This window comes from Trichomycterus rosablanca, chromosome 4 (assembly GCF_030014385.1).
Source record: "Trichomycterus rosablanca isolate fTriRos1 chromosome 4, fTriRos1.hap1, whole genome shotgun sequence".
NCBI lineage: Eukaryota > Metazoa > Chordata > Actinopteri > Siluriformes > Trichomycteridae > Trichomycterus > Trichomycterus rosablanca.
This window is the reverse complement of record NC_085991.1, coordinates 41,969,473-41,992,467: the sequence shown is the minus strand read 5'-3', so window position 1 is coordinate 41,992,467 and position 22,995 is coordinate 41,969,473. Positions and strand designations below refer to the sequence as shown.

The 22,995-nt window shown below is 41.4% G+C and overlaps 1 protein-coding gene across 2 annotated transcripts in view; it reads right to left on the bottom strand.

Moving 5' to 3' along the window:
- Positions 1-4,376: 4,376 nt before the first annotated feature.
- si:ch211-200p22.4 (phosphatidylinositol-binding clathrin assembly protein) overlaps positions 4,377-22,995 on the bottom strand; it is a 130,504-nt gene continuing 111,885 nt past the window's right edge. The window contains exons 14-19 of one of the 2 annotated variants that reach the window (XM_062994322.1): positions 17,795-17,926; positions 15,244-15,271; positions 15,002-15,137; positions 8,842-8,901; positions 8,619-8,735; positions 4,377-7,398 (exon numbers count right to left, since the gene is read on the bottom strand). In XM_062994322.1, coding sequence (XP_062850392.1) covers positions 7,384-7,398; positions 8,619-8,735; positions 8,842-8,901; positions 15,002-15,137; positions 15,244-15,271; positions 17,795-17,926 — 488 coding nt within the window. In that variant the 3' untranslated portion in view covers positions 4,377-7,383. The remainder of the gene's footprint in view (positions 7,399-8,618; positions 8,736-8,841; positions 8,902-15,001; positions 15,138-15,243; positions 15,272-17,794; positions 17,927-22,995) is intronic. The other variant, XM_062994323.1, reaches the window with a different exon arrangement.

The window sequence follows — 22,995 nt, the reverse complement described above, 5'->3', positions numbered from 1 at the left end:
CCACACTTACTGTATCACTTGCTCAACCGGGTAAATACAAACAAAACACTGTTTAGGTGCAGGTGTTGGACAAAACAGCAAATGTGCAGATGAATTAACAAAAAATGGTTTAAATAAACACAAAACAAAACCTTGAAGGAAAATGACTTTATTTAAAAAACATGAAAGAATGAAGTAAAGTAAAACATAATTGTATGGTTTTATGAAATATGTATTTACCATGCATATTAAAATCCTTATATTTTGCATAAATAAATATAAAATGTACAAAAGGGGTTTTCCAAACATTTGGACGGTTTTCTCCCATTCCCCTCTCATTTGGCATCAATGATTTAGTAAATCCCATACTGATGTCTGCTTCTATTGTGTGAATATATCTATATATAATGCGAATTCTCTAAAGGTAAAATAAAAGGGATAGTGTGGTAGAGTGTGGGTATATACAGAGCATGAGACACCAATTAAAAAGACAGATGTATAACAAAAGAAAGAAGCGTGCACAACATGACACGAGCCACAATGTTTTTCTTGGCTGAGGTGAGAAGGAACTTGTACATGCCAATCAAAGTAAGAAAGCAAAGAAAGTCAGACTCAGCAAATTCATCACACAACCTGGAACCAACTGCTGGATCACTTTATTGAAACCTTCCCAGACTTCTCCAGTCTGGCTTGTCATTCCTGAAGCTAAAACTGCTGATTTTGGTGTGAGCGGTGTTTAATTTCTGGCTAGTGGTTTGGGTTAAGCACTGAGTTTAGGTGAAAGCTGGGTTGCTTAATAAGTATAAAAGGTTTGAGGGACCTGGATCTCCTAGTAACTATAATAATAGGATCAAGACCAGCCACATAGGACAGCTTTTCTTTTACTTCCACGACCTTGATTAGTTTTGCAAGTCCAGTTCTCATTCATTTTTATACACAACTACCTGTATCCTCACAAGTCACCTCCCTGAATGCTTCTGTTGACAAACGGCAAAACTAATAATTTTATACTGATATTGTGTTTAAAGTAGTTTGGACCCTGATTCCTAGTATTTGAGTCCATGTTTTTGAGAGGTGTTGAGTTAATACTGACAAGGATGAAACCAAATTACAGACGAGAACCTAGTTGCTAGCTGGTAACAAAATCTGAAATTTTAAAACAAATAAAGCAAAACAAGCAAAATTTTAAAAGCAAAAAGTGCGTCTAGGAATTTAATTATATTATGATTTTGACTTTAATCTCATATCTGCTAATTTATGACTAGAAACGAATGCTCTGTTCTACTCGTCTCTCTCTCTATTTCCTTGGCTGCTCCCATTAGGGGATGCCGGCGGATCGTGATCCGCGTTATTGATTTGGTACAGTTTCTACGCCGGATGCCCTTTATAAAACAACCTTCCCTATTTATCCGGGCTTGGGACCGGCACTACGATGCACTGGTTTATGCATCCTAGCAGATAGGTACCTGTAGGACAATTCAGTGTCTCCAATTAGCCTGGCTGCATGTTTTTGGACTGTGGGAGGAAACATGCAAACTCCGCACAGAAAGGACCCGGACCGGATCTTCTTGCTGTGAGGCGACAGTGCTACCCACTTAGCCACCGTGCCACCCTTCTGTTCTACTGATGTCTATTTGTAAGAGCCGTCTACTAAACTACAGGCTTCAGTCTAGAAACAAGAAAGAACAATGTCAAAAGTACATAATGTTAGGTTAGTGAATGTAAGACAAGTCTCAGGCAAAGAGACCAAATAAACATTGTGGCTAACCGCAAATTCGACTGGGTTTAACAACAAAATGTGCAGACATGTTGTTACTAGCCACCACTAGAGGGAAGTCCTGTAACGAGTGAAATAAGTGCTATATGCTCAAGTCAGGTTTAAAGTGGCGCAGTTTTAACAATAAATTGAGTGGCAGGGTCGTTCCATTTTGTTGACATTTTGAGTCCCATTTAGTGTTAGCATATCTAATCATCGTTTTGTTAGTTTCTGTCTATATTTAAATGTACAATGAACATTTACAGAAAGACACGAGTCGGACGCTAACCTAACAAATCAGAGCTAATCTAACTGCCAAACATACCATCCCCAAGAGTGCTAAAAACACCATGAATGCTGATGAGGAGGCTTATAGAAGTGTATATACACATTAACTGAAGTAGTTTTCTCCCACACACAATTTCCTAATCACACCCGGTAGAGCTCGTAGGGAAACTCCAACATTCATCCTACAAGCTAATAAGATTAGCAGTACACAACTGAGATCTCATCAGCATGCCCGACAACAAACAGTCTCTAAACTTAAGATTCACACAAGCAGGATGTACTGAATTCAACTGCAGTTTTAGAAGTAGGTAACGATACAGAAAGATAAACTTCAGTATCCTTGTTCATGATTAAATTACTAAAGATCAATTGATCAATCCATTGTTTTATTCATTATTTTACTAACCCCTTCATGGGTATTAAATCCATCACACGAATACAAAACATGTTTTGTTTTTTTTTTTCTCCCCCTTTAGCACGTCCAATTATTCTATTTGCATCGTTCTTCCTCTCTGCCCATGCCGAACTCTGCCCTGACTGAGGAGATCGAAGCTAACCCACATCCCATGCGAAACATGACACATTCCACCTACACATTGACGAGTGTTGCGCCACCTAGCTTTGCATGCGGAGAGACACCCTAAGAGCACTCCTACCTCATCTCTTGTGCAGGCGCCTCTAATCAGCCGGCAGAGGTCGTAACTGCACCATTCTGACAGAGAAAAAACCCACTTCCGGCCCCTTGTCCCGCCCCCCAACTGAACAACCGGCCAATCGTTGTTCATGTAGCCACTCAGCCTCGAGCCGGTATGACAGATTCGATACCATGTATCCGGAATCCAGCTCTGGTCGCAGCGTGTGTTTTTACCGCTGCGCCACCTGAGTGGCCCAAGACATGTTTAATTAATTAGACCAAGAGGCAATTTAGAGCAGCCAATCTAGCTTCCACATTTTTCTTAGAGGTGACATTTTTTGTAGGGAAACTCCAACATTCATCCTACAAGCTAATAAGATTAGCAGTACACAACTGAGATCTCATCAGCATGCCCGACAACAAACAGTCACTAAACGTAGGATGCACACAAGCAGGATGTACTGAATTCAACTGCACTATCAGAGGTAGGTAACAATACAGGAAGATAAGCATTTTTCTTAGAGGTGAAAGGAAACTTACACACACAGAACAGAGTAAGCACTGAAAATACGAGTGAATTTGAAGTTAATTTCATGAAACAGAACATTCATTTCCTTATCCACTTATCCAATTAGGGTCGCAGGGGGTGCTGGAGCCTATCCCAGCTTTTCAAGGGGCGCAAGGCACACAGTAACACCCTGGACGGGACGCCAGTCCATCGAAGGCAGACACACATACACACACCCATGTTTTTGGACTGTGGGAGAAAACCGGAGCTCCCGGAGGAAACCCACGCAGACACGGGTAGAACATGCAAAATCCACACAGACAGGACCCGGACCCCGCCTGGGGATTGAAGCCAGGACCTTCTTGCTGTGAGGCGACAGTGCTACCCACACTAAGCCACCGTGCCACCCCTAAAACAGAACATCTATTTCCAAATATGTGATTATTACAGTAGAATTGATGGATTAAACAAAGTACTTTATAATGTAATCAATATGCTTTAACTTTTATGTGCCATGAAAGATTCAGACTGACAATTTTATTCTACTTAAAAGTGATAACCTTGCAGGCCGCTCAGGTGGCGCAGCGGTAAAACACTTGCTGAACACCAGAGCTGGGATCTCGAATACATCGTATCGGCTGGGCTGAGCGGCCACATGAACAACGATTGGCCTGTTGTTCAGATAGGGGTGGGATATAGCCGGACAGGGTCTCTCTCATAACTAATGCAATTACAACCTCTGCTGGCTGATTGATGGCGCCAGCACAGAGATGGAAAAATAGTGCTGTCAGGGTGTGTCTCTCCGTACACAGTGCTGATCCGCATTGCACTCGTCAAATTGCATACGGCTGCTGCCCACGTGTCGGAGGGGGCGTGGGTTAGCTTTGTTCGCCTCAATCAGAGCAGGGATCGCATTGGTGGAGAGGAAGCGTGATGCAATCTGGCAATTGGACATGCTAAAAGGGGAAAAAAGGGGAGAAAATGCTTAAACAAAATGTACATATATATTAAAAAAACCACATCCTATAACCTGCTGGATGTGATAGGAATCTGCAGTGACTGCACTCACAATGCCCAGAAACTCTACATATAAAGACTTTATTCTTTCACAGACTAAAGATGATGAGAATACTTTTTAAAATTTGAATGTAATATTGTTATGTAGCTACTTTCAAGCTGAAAGATAAATTGAAACATCCCCTGCAGTGAAAAACAAAACAATATACTTAAATATGGTGTTTTTTATGCATATTTTTTTTATTTGCTGAATTAAATGTTCCATCTCATTTCTAATTTAATTCACACGACACTAAGTTTTTTTTCTCAACATGAGCAAATGAATAGTAATTTATTTAAATATGCAGATGCTTGTTTCCTATAGAGCATGTAAAATGTTTCAAGATTCTGCAGCTTGACAGATTATGTATTCATCATTAATCAAAAACCAAATACCACACAAGCAGACCTACAGATTGCTTGTAATAACGTGCTACAAATATTAATGACTAAAATTTGGACTATGATGTTTAAAATATTGGCCGCTATTACATACTGATCCAACACTTATAAGGCAGGTATGAGACGAAGCACACAAACAGTGATGTGTAGCCACCCAGGCTCTGTCTCTTCTCTCTCCTCCCTGAAGGAGGATAACAGAGAATAGAAGCTAATTAAAGAGGCATTAAATATTCATCTAGAGTGTTGTATCATTATGCTACCTGGAGATAACAGCTCAAGAATAAATAAAAAGCAATGCTTCTTGAATTCCTTTTATATGAACATATTATATATCCTTTTATATATCACTGGGCCAGTGATAGCTCAGTGGTTAAGGTACTGGACTAGTAAACAGAAGTTTGCCGGTTCAAGCCCCGCCACCACCAAGTTGCCACTGTTGGGTCCTTGAGCAAGGCCCTTAACCCTCAATTGCTCATTGTGTAAGTCGCTTTGGATAAAAGCGTCTGCTAAATGCTGAAAATGTAAATGTAAATGTAATGAACATGAGTGGTCTGTTCTGTATGGACATACACGCAAAGTTCTTGACCACTCCCAGTGCATACTGTAAATATCCATTTATCCCACAGAACAGAAAATGTATATGAGACACTAATTACATTTATTAATGTTGGCACACGCTGCTCCTTCCTTTGCTCAGAGCCAGATAGAATTTTGTAACATGGCTGCATGCCTGGCGCTGGGAAGGTTGGAGTGGTGGGGGTGTGAAACAGACAGCATATGTTCATTCTAAATTGAAATCACTAGTGTTGATTCGGCGATCATGGCTGGTTGTATTGGTTTTGAAGTCCTCACGTTCAAACTGACAAGTATGCAAGACTAAAGATCTGAAATATACTGGAAAAGGTGAAGGGAAGTGGAATCTCCTGTTTTCCCTTTTCTGCTTTTATAACTATAGCGGTAAAGAACTGAGCCCCATAAACTCATACACAATATAAATTCCACAACAACGTGGTTTCTGAGGTTGGGTGGAAAACTCCAGTGGCCTGCACAGAGCCCTACCCTCAACCCTACAGATTACAATCGGGATGAATTGAACTGTAGGCCGCAAGCCAGGCCTTCTCATGAAATGGCACACATTTTAAAAGACACTTTAAAAGCCTAGCCAGATGGACCATGAGCAAAAGCAGTAACGTTCATAGGTTTGGAATAGCATGTCCAAGAAGTTCTTGGTCATTTCTCATATTTTTAGCCATTGTGTTTAATTCTAGCACCCTAGAAAGTTTTATATTCAGTTAAACCAGTAAATAAAAACAGACATGAACATGTTTAGAATTATTCATATTATTACTATTGTTACGATACTACTTATTATCATGGGGCGCTCAGGTGGTACAGTGGTCTATCAAACTAGCCCACAATTGCCGAGATCCAGGATCGTGTCTGAGGGGGTGGTGGTCGAAACCCTGTGATAGATTGGCATTTGCAGGTTCCTGTCTTACTAGAGCACTATTATTAGGTTCTAGCCAGTACTTTGACTAGGTCACTAGTAATTAGTTACTAATAAAAAATGTGGAGCTTAGGTGGTGCAGTGGTCTATCAAACTAGCCCACAACTGCCGAGATCCGGGATCGTGTCTGAGGGGGAGGTGGTCGAAACCCTGTGATGGATTGGCAATTGCAGGTTCCTGTCTTACTAGAGCACTCTTATTAGGTTCTAGCCAGTTACTAATAAAAAATGGGGCGCTCAGGTGGCGCAGTGGTTTATCAAACTAGCCCACCATTGCTGAGATCCGGGTTTGAAGCTATCGGTGGTCGAAACCCTGTGATGGATTGGCACCCTGTTCAGTGTATTCCTGCCTAGCACCCAGTGTTTCCCAGTAAAACCAGATCCACCGCGACCTTTACCATGATGAATCGGTTGATGAAACGAATATTAAAAACCACTAGCTTCACTTCTCACTGATTTTGCTTCTTAATAAATACTGTAATTTTCTTTAAATGTTAAAAATGTAAATGTAACATGTTTGTGACTCTTGTATCTGTACATGGTTTAATCGAGTGGAAAAAAAGAGTAAAATATTGTTATGTAGTATAAAAACCTGTGATTTTTTGCCATATTCCCTCTCCCTAAGTGCAATAATTCCAATTCTTCCAATTCCACATTTTTAGTTTAAGAGTTAGAGCAACAGGTAGTAGGTGACTTGTGAGGTCAAGACTGATTAGACTGGACTAGCGTGGTTGGAGATCTGTGTCCTGTTAGCGCCTTCACACCCAGCTGTAACCCAAACACAGTGCTCAGAACCATTCTAGCAACATAAAGCAACCACGTCACTTCTGTCATCAAACCTGATTTAAAATGATCAATTCTCTCTAAGCCCAGCTGTCAGGACACAATCAGCTAAAAACGCTAACAAAACATGAGCTAAACGTGAGGTAACTAAACCTTCTTAACCATCAGACTCTACCTTAAATGAGACATGTAGAATGAAAATGAATAAGATGTTATGCTGTGATGCTGATACTCAGTTGTGGCATGTAGGGGGGGGTTTGAGAGTGACACATTTCAGACAATCAGGTGAAGAGTCATGGCAGAAAACCGCTCGTGCTTTCCCTGTTTTCCCAAAAAAACGAATCGCTTTGTTTTCGTCTGCTTCTCTCATTCCTTTGGCTCCCTGAATTTGGTAGTGGTTGGTGTCCTCGTCTCTCCTCTTGCTCTGTGGCTCATGTTGTTGTGTGTTTGGCACTCTGCTGCACATTGCTACTACATGAACTGCATCTGCACAGCAAAAACAAAAACTATTAAGGTTCAAACTTCTATTCATTGTTTTTATATACACTCACTGTATGTACTCACTTTTTTAGGTATATCTATCCAATACATGTGTTTATTTTATACACTATAGGTGGTGTTTTAGCTTCACCAGATAATACTGATAATACAGATGAAGTTGTAGCTATACAATCACTGACTGTGACCCATTTATCAATCAAAGTAACCTTCATTGGAGCCCTACTAACCAGATGATGTTTGGGTGGTGGATTATTCTCAGCACTGCAATGACCTTAACACACACTACCATTAATTATAAGTGTAGCAGGTGCAGCAGTGTTGTTGGGAATTTTAACTCAGTGTCCCCTTTATTACGAACACATACCCAGTCAGCACTGGTTGTAGGTGTACAGTTAGAGCCTAGGGTTTTCCTTATGCTCAATGTGTGTTAATCGTTTAGTTTTTTTAATTAGTGGGCACGTTTCAATAACAGTACCATCTTGGCGTTGTATTTTTGGTTGGAGCACTGTTCTCTTAGTGTTTGAAATCCCAACAACACTGCTGCACTTGCTAAAACACAAACTAACACACCACCACATCATTACCATGTTAGTGCTGAGAATGGTCCACAACCCAAATAATAATTGGCCAGTAGGGTTCCTTTGAGGGTTGATTTTGATGGATAAATAGAATACAGGGTGGTCATGAAGAGTACAGAGCAACAGAGGGGCTACATTTAGTAACTGTATATCCACAAGGTTCCTCAGTATGTGTAGCTTACAAAATAATCCATGAATGTACGTACCAGATAGGTGTGCCTGGTGAGTATATATTCAGTAATAGTAAATCCAGTTTATTCATTACAAACCAAAATTAGCATTTGACAGAGCTTTGGTATGTTCCATCTTTTGCCCTAATGACAGTGGGTACTCGAGCTGGCATGGACTCAACAATTTCTGTTACTGCCATAAATCTCATTCAATCTCATTCACCTCTGATTTCTCCCATCAACAAGGTGTTTCCATTGACAGAGCTTCCGCTCACTGGATATTTTTGGATTTTATGCATCATTTGTCTGTATAATTTTATGCAACACACTGCTGTCACATAACTGGCTGATAATTATTCCATGTGTTGCTAATAAATGGATGGTATACATATACTTATCTGTCATACTTCATCTCACCACTAAACACAAATGCAAAGGCAAAGCAGCGTATGTGTACCTGAGCTCCGGGAGCAAATGGGTTGGTGGGTCTCAGAACAGGCTGGTACATCACGGGCTGTTGGGTCATCACTGGAACCCCTCCCATCTGACCCATTTGACCCATCTGAGGAGAAACCTGACAAAAACAAAAAGACAAAAGACACAGTTATAATTAAAAGAGACAAATGTCAGACGTATGTTATATTAATGCTGTGGTGTTGGGTGCAGATAATAATACTCACCATCCCATACACAGGCACTTGAGGTGTGGTCATGGGGAAGGCCATGGGTGCAGGAGCCTGCTGGACACATCAGTGCAGGGTGAATTGAGATCACACATTTACGCACAAACACTGCATTACAACTGCTCATACATATGCTACTGCGCTATCAATAATAGAATGGAGACCTTTTTGGAGACTATTGGCTCTTCACTGCTCCTGCATGCTTTTATAGACCTACATTATTCTATTATACCAAAATCTTGGCATTGTAAACTGGCAATTGGTTCCTGTCTTACTAGAGCACTCTTATTAGGTTCTAGCCAGTATTTTGACTAGGTCACTTGAATACTTTTATTCTGTTTCAATTGTCTTGATGTTTTCTTCACAGGTGTAAAATCATTGTGTTTAAAGTAACATAAGCAATCAGAAAGATGGATATGACTTCACTCACACCACTGTAGCTGTACTAGAGTCATATGCATCCTTATGTAGAAAACAGTATGTAGAGCTTTTTTTATTGGACACAGAAGATGATGTTTAAAAGCATAAAGTAACAATGTGAGCAGAACAGAAGCAGTGCAGGTCAGGGTGAAGGTAAAGCACAAACACAGAAAACACATCCACATAAAGCACAATTAAAATGATGTCTTATAAAACACAATATAATTATACAGCAAATATAATTTAATCAAACAAGAAAAAATGTGGAAACATCAACCTCAACGACCAAACCCCATGTTGGGAAAAGCCTCTTGGGTCTGTATATACTTCGTCACAGCCCAACAGATTAACTCAGACTTAGGGACAAATCAGAGCAAACAATCCACCTTTAGCATGTATTTCAGAGAAGGGAAAGTGTCAGAGTACCAGTGGCGTGTACAGAGTACCAGACGTGACAGGTTACTGAGTCCAATCTTTACCACCAGTCACTAAGACCTATATTGCTGTGTAGCACCAGATATACACTATATTGCCAAAAGTATTCACTCACCCATCCAAATCATTGAATTCAGGTGTTCCAATCACTTCCATGGCCACATGTGTATAAAACCAAGCACCTAGGCATGCAGACTGCTTCTACAAACATTAGTGAAAGAATGGGTCGCTCTCAGGAGCTCAGTGAATTACAGCGTGGTACCGTGATAGGATGCCATCTGTGCAACAAGTCCAGTCGTGAAATTTCCTCGCTACTAAATATTCCACAGTCGACTGTCAGTGGTATTACAAAGTGGAAGCGACTGGGAACGACAGCAACTCAGCCATGAAGTGGATAGTGCGCAGAGGTCGCCAACTTTCTGCAGAGTCAATCGCTACAGACCTCCAAACGTCATGTGGCCTTCAGATTAGCTCAAGAACAGTGCGTATAGAGCTTTATGGAATGGGTTTCCATGGCCGAGCAGCTGCATCCAAACCTTACATCATTAAGCGCAATGCAAAGTGTCGGATGCAGTGGTGTAAAGCACACCGCCACTGGACTCTAGAGCAGTGCAGACGTGTTCTCTGGAGTGATGAATCTGGGTTTGGCGGTTGCCAAGAGAACGGAACTTGTCTGACTGCATTGTGCCGAGTGTAAAGTTTGGTGGAGGGGGGATTATGGTGTGGGGATGATTTTCAGGAGTTGAGCTCGGCCCCTTAGTTCCAGTGAAAGGGAACTCTTAATGCTTCAGCATACCAAGAGATTTTGGACAATTTCATGCTCCTAACCTTGTGGGAACAGTTTGGGGATGGCCCCTTCCTGTTCCAACATGACTGCGCACCAGTGCACAAAGCAAGGTCCATAAAGACATGTCCTGACCTCAACCCGACAGAACACCTTTGGGATGAATTAGAGCGGAGACTGTGAGCCAGGCCTTCTCATCCAACATCAGTGTCTGACCTCACAAATGTGCTTCTGGAAGAATGGTCAAAAATTCCCATAAACACACTCCTAATCCTTGTGGAAAGCCCTCCCAGAAGAGTTGAAGCTGTTATAGCTGCAAAGGGTGTGCCGACATCATATTAAACACTATGGATTAAGAATGTGATGTCACTCAAGTTCATATGCGTGTGAAGGCAGACGAGCGAATACTTTTGGCGATATAGTGTATGAACTGTGTCATCATGTCCAATCTCAAATGTTAATGACAAACTGTAAACAAAGTAATGAGTGAGCCCCGTCACAAATCAATATGAATTAAAATGTCACATCTATAAATTTTAAATCACCCCATAGTGGTTGTGCCATGATTGATTTTTGTGTGTTAAATGATATAACGCAGGCTAATTTTAGACTATTCTTCCAAGGTGTTAGCTAATGTTGTTTTTATTACATAATGCCCCAACTTTTATTTCAATAAGCCTTTCATTTCTGCCCAGTGGAACAATTATTTAGCTCAGGATGGGTCTTTAGATCACCAGAGACTGTAGCTTTAGACTGTAAATTCTCTTCATTTCAAATTCAGTGTTTTGCTGAGAGAAATCAAGTCAAAGCATCAATTTTTATGCACAATTACTGTTGTTTGCTGAAGCATATTGGAAGAGAAACATATTGGTATGTTTTCATATGTTTTTTCTCTCTTTTCCTCCAATTTCTTCCCCAATTTTCTCCTCTAATTTAGTCGTATCCAATCACCCTGATTGCGTTACGCTTCACCTCTACCGATACAACCCTCCACTGATGACTGAGGAGCTTCACAACTGACACACACCGCCTCCGACACGTGTGCAGTACCGACTGCATCTTTTCACCTGCACGAGGTGAGTTCATATGCAGATCAGTGTACGGAAAGCCACACCCTTATCAGTGCATTATTCCCCAATTCTGTGCGGGCGCCATCAATCAGCCAGCAGAGGTCGTAATTGCACCAGTTATGAGAAACCCTGGTCCGGCTTGTCCCAACCTATGAACACCAGCCAATCGTTTTTCCTGTAGCCGCCCAACCCACGATGTACGATGTATTTGAAATCCCAGCTCTGTGCTAGTGTATTTTACCGCTGCGCCACCTGAGCGGCTACTTAATATGTTGTTGTTTTTTAAATAATTTTTCCCACTTTTTTCCCTCCAATTTTCTCCCCTAATCTAGTCGTGTCCAATTACCCTGATTGCGTCCTCTATACTGATTCGACCCTTCACCGCTGACTGAGGATGCCTCTCAACTAACAAATGCCCCCCCTCCGGCACGTACAGTCAGTACAGACTGCATTTTTCACCTGCACGAGTCAAGTTCATACACCAACGGGCACTGTGTACGGAGGGCCACACCCCCATCAGCATTATTCCCCAACTCAGCCAACAGAGGTCGCAATTGCACCAGTTATGAGGAACCCTGGTCCGGCTTGTCCCACTCTATGAACAACAGCCAATAGTTGTTCATGTAGCCGCCCAGCCCAGCCGGATGGCAGAGCTGATATTCGACACGATGTATTCGAAATCCCAGCTCTGGTGTGCTATTGTATTCTACTGCTGCGCCACCTGAGCGGCCACTTAATATGTTTTGATTGACCACATATGTTAAGTTCAGCAAATATATAGAAATTTGTACTAAGAGAAAAACGCACAAATGTAGCATTTCATTTAAACTTTTCACTAAAGAAATGGACTTTGACCAGGTGTGTTTAAGCTTGTGGCTCTAAGACTATATGAATGGAAATGGAAATGGGAGATAATTCTATTAAGGTGTATAAATGCTGGCTGCTCTGTTACACAGGATACTTACATAACCAGTATAGAACATTCCACTCTGCTGGGTTAGAAGCATGAAGGAAAAGAGAACCAGATAAAAATAAAGAGAAGGACAGTGAGAGAAATGGAGAGAATAAAAAGACACAAGACGTTAGACAGTTGTATGAAGCTGTGTTGTGCGGAGAGAATAAAGAGACAAAGGACAGTGAGGTAGAAAAGAAGGTGAGAGGTTAGTCTGTAGCACAGTGAAGACAGTGAGGTATAACGGTTTCCACCACAGTCAGCTCATTAAGCTGCAATCTGCTTCAATTTAAACCAACAATCTCAAGAAAACAGTCCGCGGACATAAAACAACATTACACTTTAATACCTGAAACCCTAAATTTACCGTCACTATCATTCTACCGTCACTGGGTTTTAAGAATTCAAATCCCAGGCTGGGTAAACAAGTACTGCAACACATTCCAAAAAAAGTCGGGACAGTAATTTACCTCTTTGTAATTTTTTCACCACACTTAAAAGATGTTTTGGCACTGAGGATACCAAGTGATTTAGTGTTTCAGCTTTTATTTTGTGTCATTCTTCCTGCAAACACGTCTTAAGATGTGCAACAGTACGGGGTCGTCGTTGTTGCATTTTTCGTTTCAAAATTCTCCACACATTCTCTGTTGGGGACAGGTCAGAACTGCAGGCAGGCTAGTCCAGTACCCGTACACTCTTCTTCCGCAGCCATGCCTTTGTAATGTGTGCAGCATGTGGTTCTGCATTGTCTTGTTGAAAAATGCATGGATGTCCCTGGAAAAAATGTCATCTTGAAGGCAGCATATGTTGCTCTAAGATCTCAATGTACTTTTCTGCATTAATGCTGCCATCATAGGAGTGTAAATGACCTTTACCACGGGCACTGACCCAGCCCCATACCATGACAGACTCTGGCTTTTGGACTCGTTTCTGATACTGGATGGTCCTTTTCATCTTCGGTCCGGAGCACACGGCGTCCATTTTTTCCAAAAAAAACCTGGAATGCTGATTCATCTGACCACAATACACGTTTCCACTGTGTGATGGTCCATCCTAGATGCCTCCGAGCCCAGAGAAGTCAATGCTGCTTATGGATATGGTTAACATAAGGCTTCTTTTTTGCACAGTAAGGTGGCATTTGTGCATGTGACTCTGTATTGTAGTGCTTGACAAAGGTTTGCCAGAGTAATCCCTCACCCATGTGGTTATATCAGCTATTGTTGAGTGGCGGTTCTTGTTGTAGTGCCGTCTGAGGGATCGAAAATCACAAGCGTTCAGCTTAAACTTGCGCCCTTGGCCTTTATGCACTGAAATTCTTCCTGTTTTTAAACATTTCAATCATTTTCTCACACATCTGTTGACAAACTGGAAATCCTCTGATCATCTTTGCTCAAGGACTCAGCCTTTCCTGGATCATGTTCATTGTACCAATGTACCATGATTACAATCACCTGTTGACATCACTGTTCGGAATCACATCATTATTTAGTTCATCATTTATCATTATTTAGTTGTTTTTTTTAACCTAATTACTAGCCCTAAATTGCCCCCATCCCAACTTTTTCTGGAATTGTTGCAGGCCTGAAATGCAGCAATGGAGGTTTATTAATAAATGAAATGAAGTTGAGCCAATAAAACATGGAATATCTTGGGTTTAAACTGTCTACAATCAAATAAAAGTAAAGTTAAGGAACACTGCATTTTTATTTTATCTGCATTTTCCATACTGTCCCAACTTATTCTGATTTGGGGTTGTAGACATGTTTTGGTTTTAGTCAGGAACCAACTCTTTTGGGGTGAAAACTGTGGAACGCTTTAAGATTAGGCAACAAATCTGATGAAGTAACAGAAGTAATAAAGCAAGACTATTGAGCTAAACCAACTTAACTAACTAAAAATGTTTATCACATAAAAGAATATATACTGTATTGTGCAAAAGTAATTACCCCCTTTCGTTTTTTTTGCGTATCAAGTTATCCAATTGCGTTATGCTTCCTCTCTATTGATGCCGATCCTTGCCCTGATTGAGAAGAGCGAGACTGACACACGCCCCCGCCGACACATGTGCAGTATCCGACTGCATGTTTTCACCTGCACGATGCTCTTTTTGTACAAAGAGCCACACTCTGATCAACGTGTTATTCCTCGATTCTGTGCAGCAGAGGCCGTAATTACTCAGTTATGAGGAATCCCTGTCCGGTTCCCACCCTGTATGAACAACAGCCAATCGTTCATGTAGGCGGCCAGTCCAGCCGGATGGCAGAGCTGAGTTTCAATCCTAGTGTTTTAACCCACTCTTTTTGCAGAACCAGTTTAAATGATCCCCTACTTTGGTCTTTCCTGTCTTACTCAAGATTGAATTTTGAGATTTCAAATACCGGGCGGGGTCAACAAATACAGTTAACTGGAGTAACGCCGCTGCTTAATACTAGTAACCAAGCTTTATTATAAAATTTGTAGAAGAATATGTGCATGTGTGTTTGTGTGTGCGCTCACCATGTGGGGTACAGGCATTGGAGCAGGTGGCATGGGGGCAGGACTCCAGGCAGTCGTGCTGCTCATGGTCTTGGACTGCCAGTTAGTGCCACCAGTCATCCTCTTCTCCCCAGGATGAGTCCACTGCATGTCAGGCCTGCAGCACCCCCACACACACATCAGTACTTACAAGATCAGTTCACTACTGCTTCATATGCACACACACACACACATTACACAAAGCCAGTAAAACTGCTACTCACTTTTTGACTGAGCCTCCAAATTGCAGATCTAAAACATGGCAAAGAAAGGGAGAGAAACACAAAGCATGAATGAAAGAGAAGGGGGGGGGGTAATTTATAAAAACAGCTTGGGCATTTTATACGCCCACAGTGCCGGCATCTTTTCAAACTTCATTAAGAGTCTTATTTATCTGCACATCCACTGCCCACCTCACACACTTCATATGCCCGCCACAGACGAGCGACTGAGTCACGTTGTATGACTCAGATAGTTTGGCTAAACACTAATAGAATTCAAATCAGATCAATGACTCCACCGGGGATGAAAAACTTAAGGCAGACATCAGGGCGTGGACCAGACGGACCCGGTTTTAGAAGCTAAATCACTCCAAATATAAGCATTAAATTGATTCTTTTTCAGTGAACGAGAACCCGTCCGAGCAAGTTCGAATCTCAGCAGAGCCACCGACCTGGCCGGGAGTCCACACCAATACTGTGTTGATGTGTAGATACTAACTTGCTAGGACGGGTTCTCTTTCCTCTGCCTCTGGACTATTGTAGCTTGCTAAAACATAGGTCACAATTCTTGATGCAGCGGCGGACTGTGTTAGGTGACAATGGTTTTCCGAGGTGTGGCTAAATTGATCACAGTAGCATGATAGTCACAAACATTCAACCCTGGTTTCTGGCTTTGCCCTACATACACTTAATTCATTCCACATTCCTTGAATCTTTTTTTTTTTTTTTCTCCCCCTTTAGCACATCCAATTGTTCAATTTTGCATCGTTCTTCCTCTCTGTCTATCCTGAACCCTGCCCTGACAGAGGAGATCGAAGCTAACCCATATCCCCTCCGAAACACAACCACCTAGCGTTGAATGCGGAGAGACACACCCTAAGGGCACTCTTCCTCATCTCTTGTGCAGGCGCCTCTAATCAGCCGGCAGAGGTCGTAATCGCATTCTGACAGAGAGACCCACATCCGGTTCTTTGTCCCACCCCCCCAACTGAGCAACCGGCCAATCGTTACTCATACAGCCGCCCAGCCTCGAACCGGGAAGGCAGAGCTGGATTCGAAACGATGTACTCAGAATCCAGCTCCGGTTGCAGCGTGTCTTTTTACCGAAAGATCTTGCATTAAGAAATGTTCTTTTTGAACTGATGGGCACAACAAAGACCTATTGGTGGATCCTCCTTTTATACCCATTTAAGATTTTCTCACTGGTTTCCAATTCATCTGCTTATTGTTGAACTCTGTACCTTGAACATTCTAGAAACTTCTTCCCTTATATTTCGCTTCTTTTTTTGGACCAGTTTACATTATAGAGCTTCTTAATCTTAAGTTTTAGTCTATGTTGAGTCTCAAGTCTTTTGGGACTCGATTATTGGATGAACATTATTGGATGCCTAGCTCTCAGAAGAGATCGCTTTAAATATTGTGAAGGTCACACCCAGTTCACTTCAAATAAACCCCAGATTAATGTTTTTAGATGCACCAGAGACTGGAACTCAGGAGAACATCTGAGTTCAAAACTGCTCTCATTTTAAAACAAACATACTGATGCAAACAGACCACAGTCGAGAACAACTGACCTCAATTCCAAAGCTTCTAAGCTACTTTAGTTACAGTGCTGTGAAAAAAACTTAGACCATCATTAGATTTGTTGTTTGTAGGCATACAATTCTTTTTTTTTTTTTACATTTTGTTTATGCATTTTCTCCCTTTTTCTCCCGACTTTAGCGCGTCCAACTGCCTGATTGTGTCATGGTTCCTCTCCACTAATGCCGACCCCGACTCTGATTGAGGAGAACGAAGCTAACCCACGCTCCCTGCGACACATGGATCAGCACTGTGTACGGAGAGACACACCCTGATCAACGCACTCTTTCATCGTCTCTATGCAGGCACCATCAATCAGCCAGCAGAGGTCGTAGATGCATCAGTCATGAGACCGACCCTATCCGGCTTTAATATCCCACCCCTATCTGAACAACAGGCCAATCGTTGTTCATGTGGCCGCTCAGCCCAGCCGCAGGCACAGCTGAGATTCGATACGATGTATTCGAGATCCCAGCTCTGGTGTTCTAGCGTGTTTTACCGCAGTGCCACCTGAGCGGTGCAGGCATACAATTCTAAGTGTGTTTCTATTTACAAAATTAAATGAAGTTAATCAGTGAAAACATTGAAAATATTACTACTTGTGTCAGTTAAATAAAAAATTTAACAGAATTAACAAATCACAGATTCTTCTTTAAATTACGTTTTACAAAATGTCTCAAATGGAAAAATGGAAATATGGTTTGTACATAAAACTGATACTCCTTACTAACAGCCTTATTGAAAATACATTTCTGAAAAAAAAAAAAAAACATTTTATAGATTCACAAGCACCCTTATTTTATATAAACAGGCACAATTAAATAGTGTCTAGGGTAATCATATGTGGAACCTGGAGTCTTTCTGTGGACTTATGTTATGGAATGGCATAGGAGAACGTTAGGAATAAAAACAGAGAAATCAACATGAACTGTAGAATGAGAAAGCAGATAGGACATCAAAAATGTAAACTTACTGCCTACAAGGTTAGCCAGGGAGGAATCAAGGTCATTAGCCAGAACCTTGCCTCCTGTATGAGGGGGCATCATGGGAAGCTGACTGTGAATCGGCATGGTGGGCTTTAACAAGTCTCCTAACACATCAAATCCTGTCAGAGAGAAACAAGACAGAAACAGTGATTTGAAAAGTGGATAAATATTGATGAGTGTATCAGCATGAACAGAACAAACGCGTCCGTCTGTGCTATGTGAGACTGAAAGTGCTGAAAGAGCAAAGACAGGCAGAAAGGCAGACAGTGAGCAGTAGAAGGGTTAGAAAGAGAAGACACGTTCAAAGCTGTGTAAAGCAGTTCAGGACAAAAGCCTCCACCCGAGGAACATGTGTAATTCACTAAAGCACAGTCAAGTGCAGGTGAGCAAAATGACAAAATATGAGGGTTCTTCAAAATTCATAAAGTTTCCGCACTTTTTAAAACTCTATTTATTAAGAAATTCAAAAACAAATGACATCACTTTTCTACATAGTCACCTTCTGATGCATTTCTCCCAGTGTTGTACCAACTTTTTAATGTCCTCAGCAGAAAAATGTTCTCAGTTGAGCGCGTAGCCACTGATGCACCGCTGATTTCACATCACATGAAAATCTTCTTCCCCTTAAGGCTTCTTTGAGCGTCCAAAAAGGTGGAAATCACATGGTGCTAAATTCAGACTAAAAACTCTCTTTCAGTCTCTCAGGCACGACCAATTACTACTCCTCCCATTCTCACAGTTTCCAATATAAATATAAAAGTGCAAAAACTTTTTGAAGATCCCTCATGATATTGGCCACAAAGTCATTTAGAGTAATATTTTAAGTAAGTGAGCAATAACAAATGTCTGTGTTATAGAAGTATTGTGGAAATACGTCCAATATTTCAAAAAGTGTGACTACACAAACACAGTATCAATATCACACAGTAATATTATGTAAACCTGCTCTCACTTTCTCACACGGTTCTAGTCAAGTCACTTAATCTAATTGTAAGACCTAATTGTAGGACTTAAGTTAAAGCAAAGGTTAAGACTTATTTAAAGCACATCAGGGTAGGACCTTGAGCAAGCAACAATCTCTGAGTAAACAGCAGGAGACCTCTGCCAGCACAAGGCTTATAGTCAATGTCAGTCTAGATTATACTGTAAATAAAACTAGACCAGAGAAAGCATCGAGTCCTAAGTTTTAGTCTATGTTGAGTCTCAAGTCTTTTTGAACTTGATTATTGGATTAACATTACTGGATGCCCGGCTGTGAAAACGGATCACTTTAAAATATAAGGTCACACCCAGTTCACTTCAAATAAACCCCAGATTAATGTTTTTAGATGCACCAGAGACTGGAACTCAGACATAAAGCAAACATACTGCTGCAAACAGACCGCAGTCAGGAACAACAGCACCAGGAACAAGTGTGTAAAATAGTCCCGGTTATATCACCTTAAGTCCAAAGCTTTTAAGCTGCTTTAGTTACAGTGCTGTGCAAAAGTCTAACACCATCATAAGATCTGTTGTTTTAGCAGTGGTATAATGACCATATATGAGTTATAATGAGGTATAATTCTCTATATTATGAGTATGTCCCTTTATTAGAATACAACCAGAAAATACAGAAAATCTGTACTCAGTATTAAAAAAAACAGAAAACAAATTAATGTAATTAATTTGACTGACTTTTACTTGAGTTTACTGACTTTTGCTTGTAGAAGCCATTTTTTCTGAATTTCTTTGTGTAGTTAATTGGTTTGTTCATAAAACCAATTTACAACTATTAAGTAATTATTAACTCCAGTACATACATCGAGTCTTATGATAAAGTTCTAGTAAAGGTACAAAAACGATTTAGCCAGTTGACTTTATTGTAAAATCTGAAGGTTTCTAAATTTATAAAGCCTATAAAGCTCCATTTGTTCTTCATATGTTCTTTATTACCCTTAAAGTTTGTAAACCTAGTTTCAGCAGTGCAAGTTGACCATTATTTATGACATCAATAAAGCAAACTGAACTGAACTGTATTGACTGTTATGGTCAAGTCATAAAGCTGATTCATACAGCAGCTGTTTACAGGGGTGATCACTGCTGTTCCATCGGTCAATCACACTGAGTAATTCAGCAATTTCATCAGCAAACAGACCTCAGCGGCCATTCAGCTTACGCTACACGTTCCAGAGAGAGACAGAGAGAGATTTTGGAGATGAAAAGCCATGGTCCTAGACCTGATGTACATTATGCTTTGCCTCCTGTATCAGAACAGCTGACCACAGATCCCGTGTTGGCCTGACCAAATGAAAGTCACCATCGTTCTCTGCACCTCTTGTACCACTCATGTAGGTGATTGTAACACTCTGACCTGTGCCACAGGGTAAAGCAGCCAACACTCTCCATCTACAGGACAACTGCACAATCAACCCTGTCTCTCCACTAAACCCTCCTAGGATTTGTTGGAAATCATCTGTATCAAGAAATACCCCCAGAACCTCAGTTCTTCTCTAATTTCACCTCAAATTCCCATGCAGATGTAGTAGTCCTCCCACTTGTCCCCTGGCCTGCCCAAACCTTCACTTTTGCCCCAGTTAACCTGACAGAGAATGCTTTTTCATACAAATTAAGGGCCTTAAATAATGCACTTACAATATATTGCCAAAAGTATTCGCTCGTCTACCTGCACACACATATGAACTTGAGTGACATTCATAATCCATAGGGTTTAATATGATGTCGGCCCACCCTTAGTTTCAATAGAAGGACAGCAAGAGTTCAGTGGCAAAGCTGTACAACTGACCTGAAAGAGGACATCCTTGGTTAATACCTCTTGTAACCACAATTGGTCTGCTTAATCCCCCTCCCTCCAAGGCCAAAAGCTTCAACACATCAAAAAGACATTGGTGATCGACCCAATCAAAGGCTTTTCATTGGTTATAAGAAACTAGCCCAACACTCATATTCAAAACCTTACAACAATTGGAATATGACTGGAATGCAATATGACTGATCCACATACACAACTAACAAAATGCATTTCTTGACTCTACTAGCTAGACATTTGGATAAAATGTTATAGTCCGTAGTTAAATGAGCAACTGGAGGAACAGGACCTTTTTTTGGGTCTTTACACTGATCAGCCATAACATTAAAACCACCTCCTTGTTTCTACACTCACTGTCCATTTTATCAGCTCCACTTGCCTTTGTACTTCTACAATTACTGACTGTTGTTCATCTGTTTCTCTACATACTTTTTTAGCATGCCTTCACCCTGTTCTTCAATGGTCAGGACCCCCACAGGACCACCACAGAGCAGGTATTATTTAGGTGGTGGATCATTCTCAGCACTGCAGTGACACTGAGAAGGTGCTGGTATGGGTGGATAAGACACAGCAGTGCTGCTGGAGTTTTTAAACACTGTGTCCACTCACTGTCCACTCTATTAGACACTCCTACCTAGTTGGTCCACCTTGTAGATGTAAAGTCAGAGACGATCGCTCATCTATTGCTGCTGTTTGATTTGGTCATCGTCTAGACCTTCATCAGTGGTCACAGGACCCTGCCCATGGGGTGATGTTGGCTGGATATTTTTGGTTGGTGGACTATTCTCTGTCCAGCAGTGACAGTGAGGTGTTTAAAAACTCCATCAGCGCTGCTGTGTCTAATCCACTCATACCAGCACAACACACACTAACACACCACCACCATGTCAGTGTCACTGCAGTGCTGAGAATCATCCACCACCCAAATAATACCCACACTGTAGTGGTCCTGGGAGAATCCTGACCATTAAAGATTAGTGATCCTACAGTGATAAGTCATCCAACTGTAGTAGTGAGTAAACAGTGTCAATTGAAAGTCTAAATCAGCCCAGTCCGGTCTAGGAAATCCTTGAAAAAGCTGTGCTGTAGAATCAGAATCTCTGCAGAATCACAAGGTTCAGCAAAGTAAAAAAGCAAGGTAAAAATCCATTGCATATTTCAGTAGCTACACTTCCATCAAACAGAGGCAGGCCTTCTGCTTATGCTGTGCTGCTGAACATTCTATTAAAGTAAAAGAAGAAACAACTTAGAGCATCCTTGTCCTCCAGAGTAGTAACATGGGACCTTGTAAAGACCCCCTTCACTATGGTATTCAAATAAGAGCTCAGTTCTTTTACTTTCTGTTGCAGATTTTTCAACATAGTGGGTTATCAGTTAGCCTGAGCTCTAGGGACTATGTGTTTCTCTCAGGAGCTTGAACAGTCTGACTTATTCTAGTAACAAAACATCCTGATTTTGACTTTCTATCCTCCCACCACTGTCTCACATTTTACAAAGTCTTTATTCTTGCTACCTTGTTCCCAAAAGCATAAAGATAGCTTAGTCGTATAAAAAACTGCATCCTGTAACAGTCTCACATTAAAATGCTGGTACGAAGGCCTGAAATACCCAGAATACCCCATGGGAGAAATGAAACTGACAATGATCCTACCGCTCAAATGTGAGACATGTAAATATGAGAGCAAGCGAGACAGACAGAGAAACCAGTTTCACACTTCTATTTAAACACTTGTTTAAATATCATGTTACAAAGATGTGGAGCACTTTGAAGTTCTACAATTACTGACTGTAGTCCATCTATTTCTCTGCATGATTTGTTAGCCCCCTTTCATGCTGTTCTTCAATGGTCAGGACTCTCACAGGACCACCACAGAGCAGGTATTATTTAGGTGGTGGATCATTCTCAGCACTGCAGTGACACTAACATGACACTGACATGGTGGTGGTGTGTTAGTGTGTGTTGTGCTGGTGTGAGTGGATCAGACACAGCAGCGCTGCTGGAGTTTAAAATACCGTGTCCACTCACTGTCCACTGTTAGACACTCCTACCTAGTTGGTCCACCTTGTAGATGTAAAGTCAGAGACGATCGCTCATCTATTGCTGCTCTTTGAGTTGGTCATCTTCTAGACCTTCATCAGTGGTCACAGGACGCTGCCCACAGGGCACTGTTGGCTGGATGTTTTTGGTTGGTGGACTATTCTCAGTCCAGCAGTGACAGTGAGGTGTTTAAAAACTCCAGCAGCATTGCTGTATCTTATCCACTTATACCAGCACAACACACACTAACACACCACCACCATGTCAGTGTCACTGCAGTGCTGAGAATGATCCACCACCCAAAAAATACCTATTCTGTGGTGGTCCTGGGAGTCCTGACCATT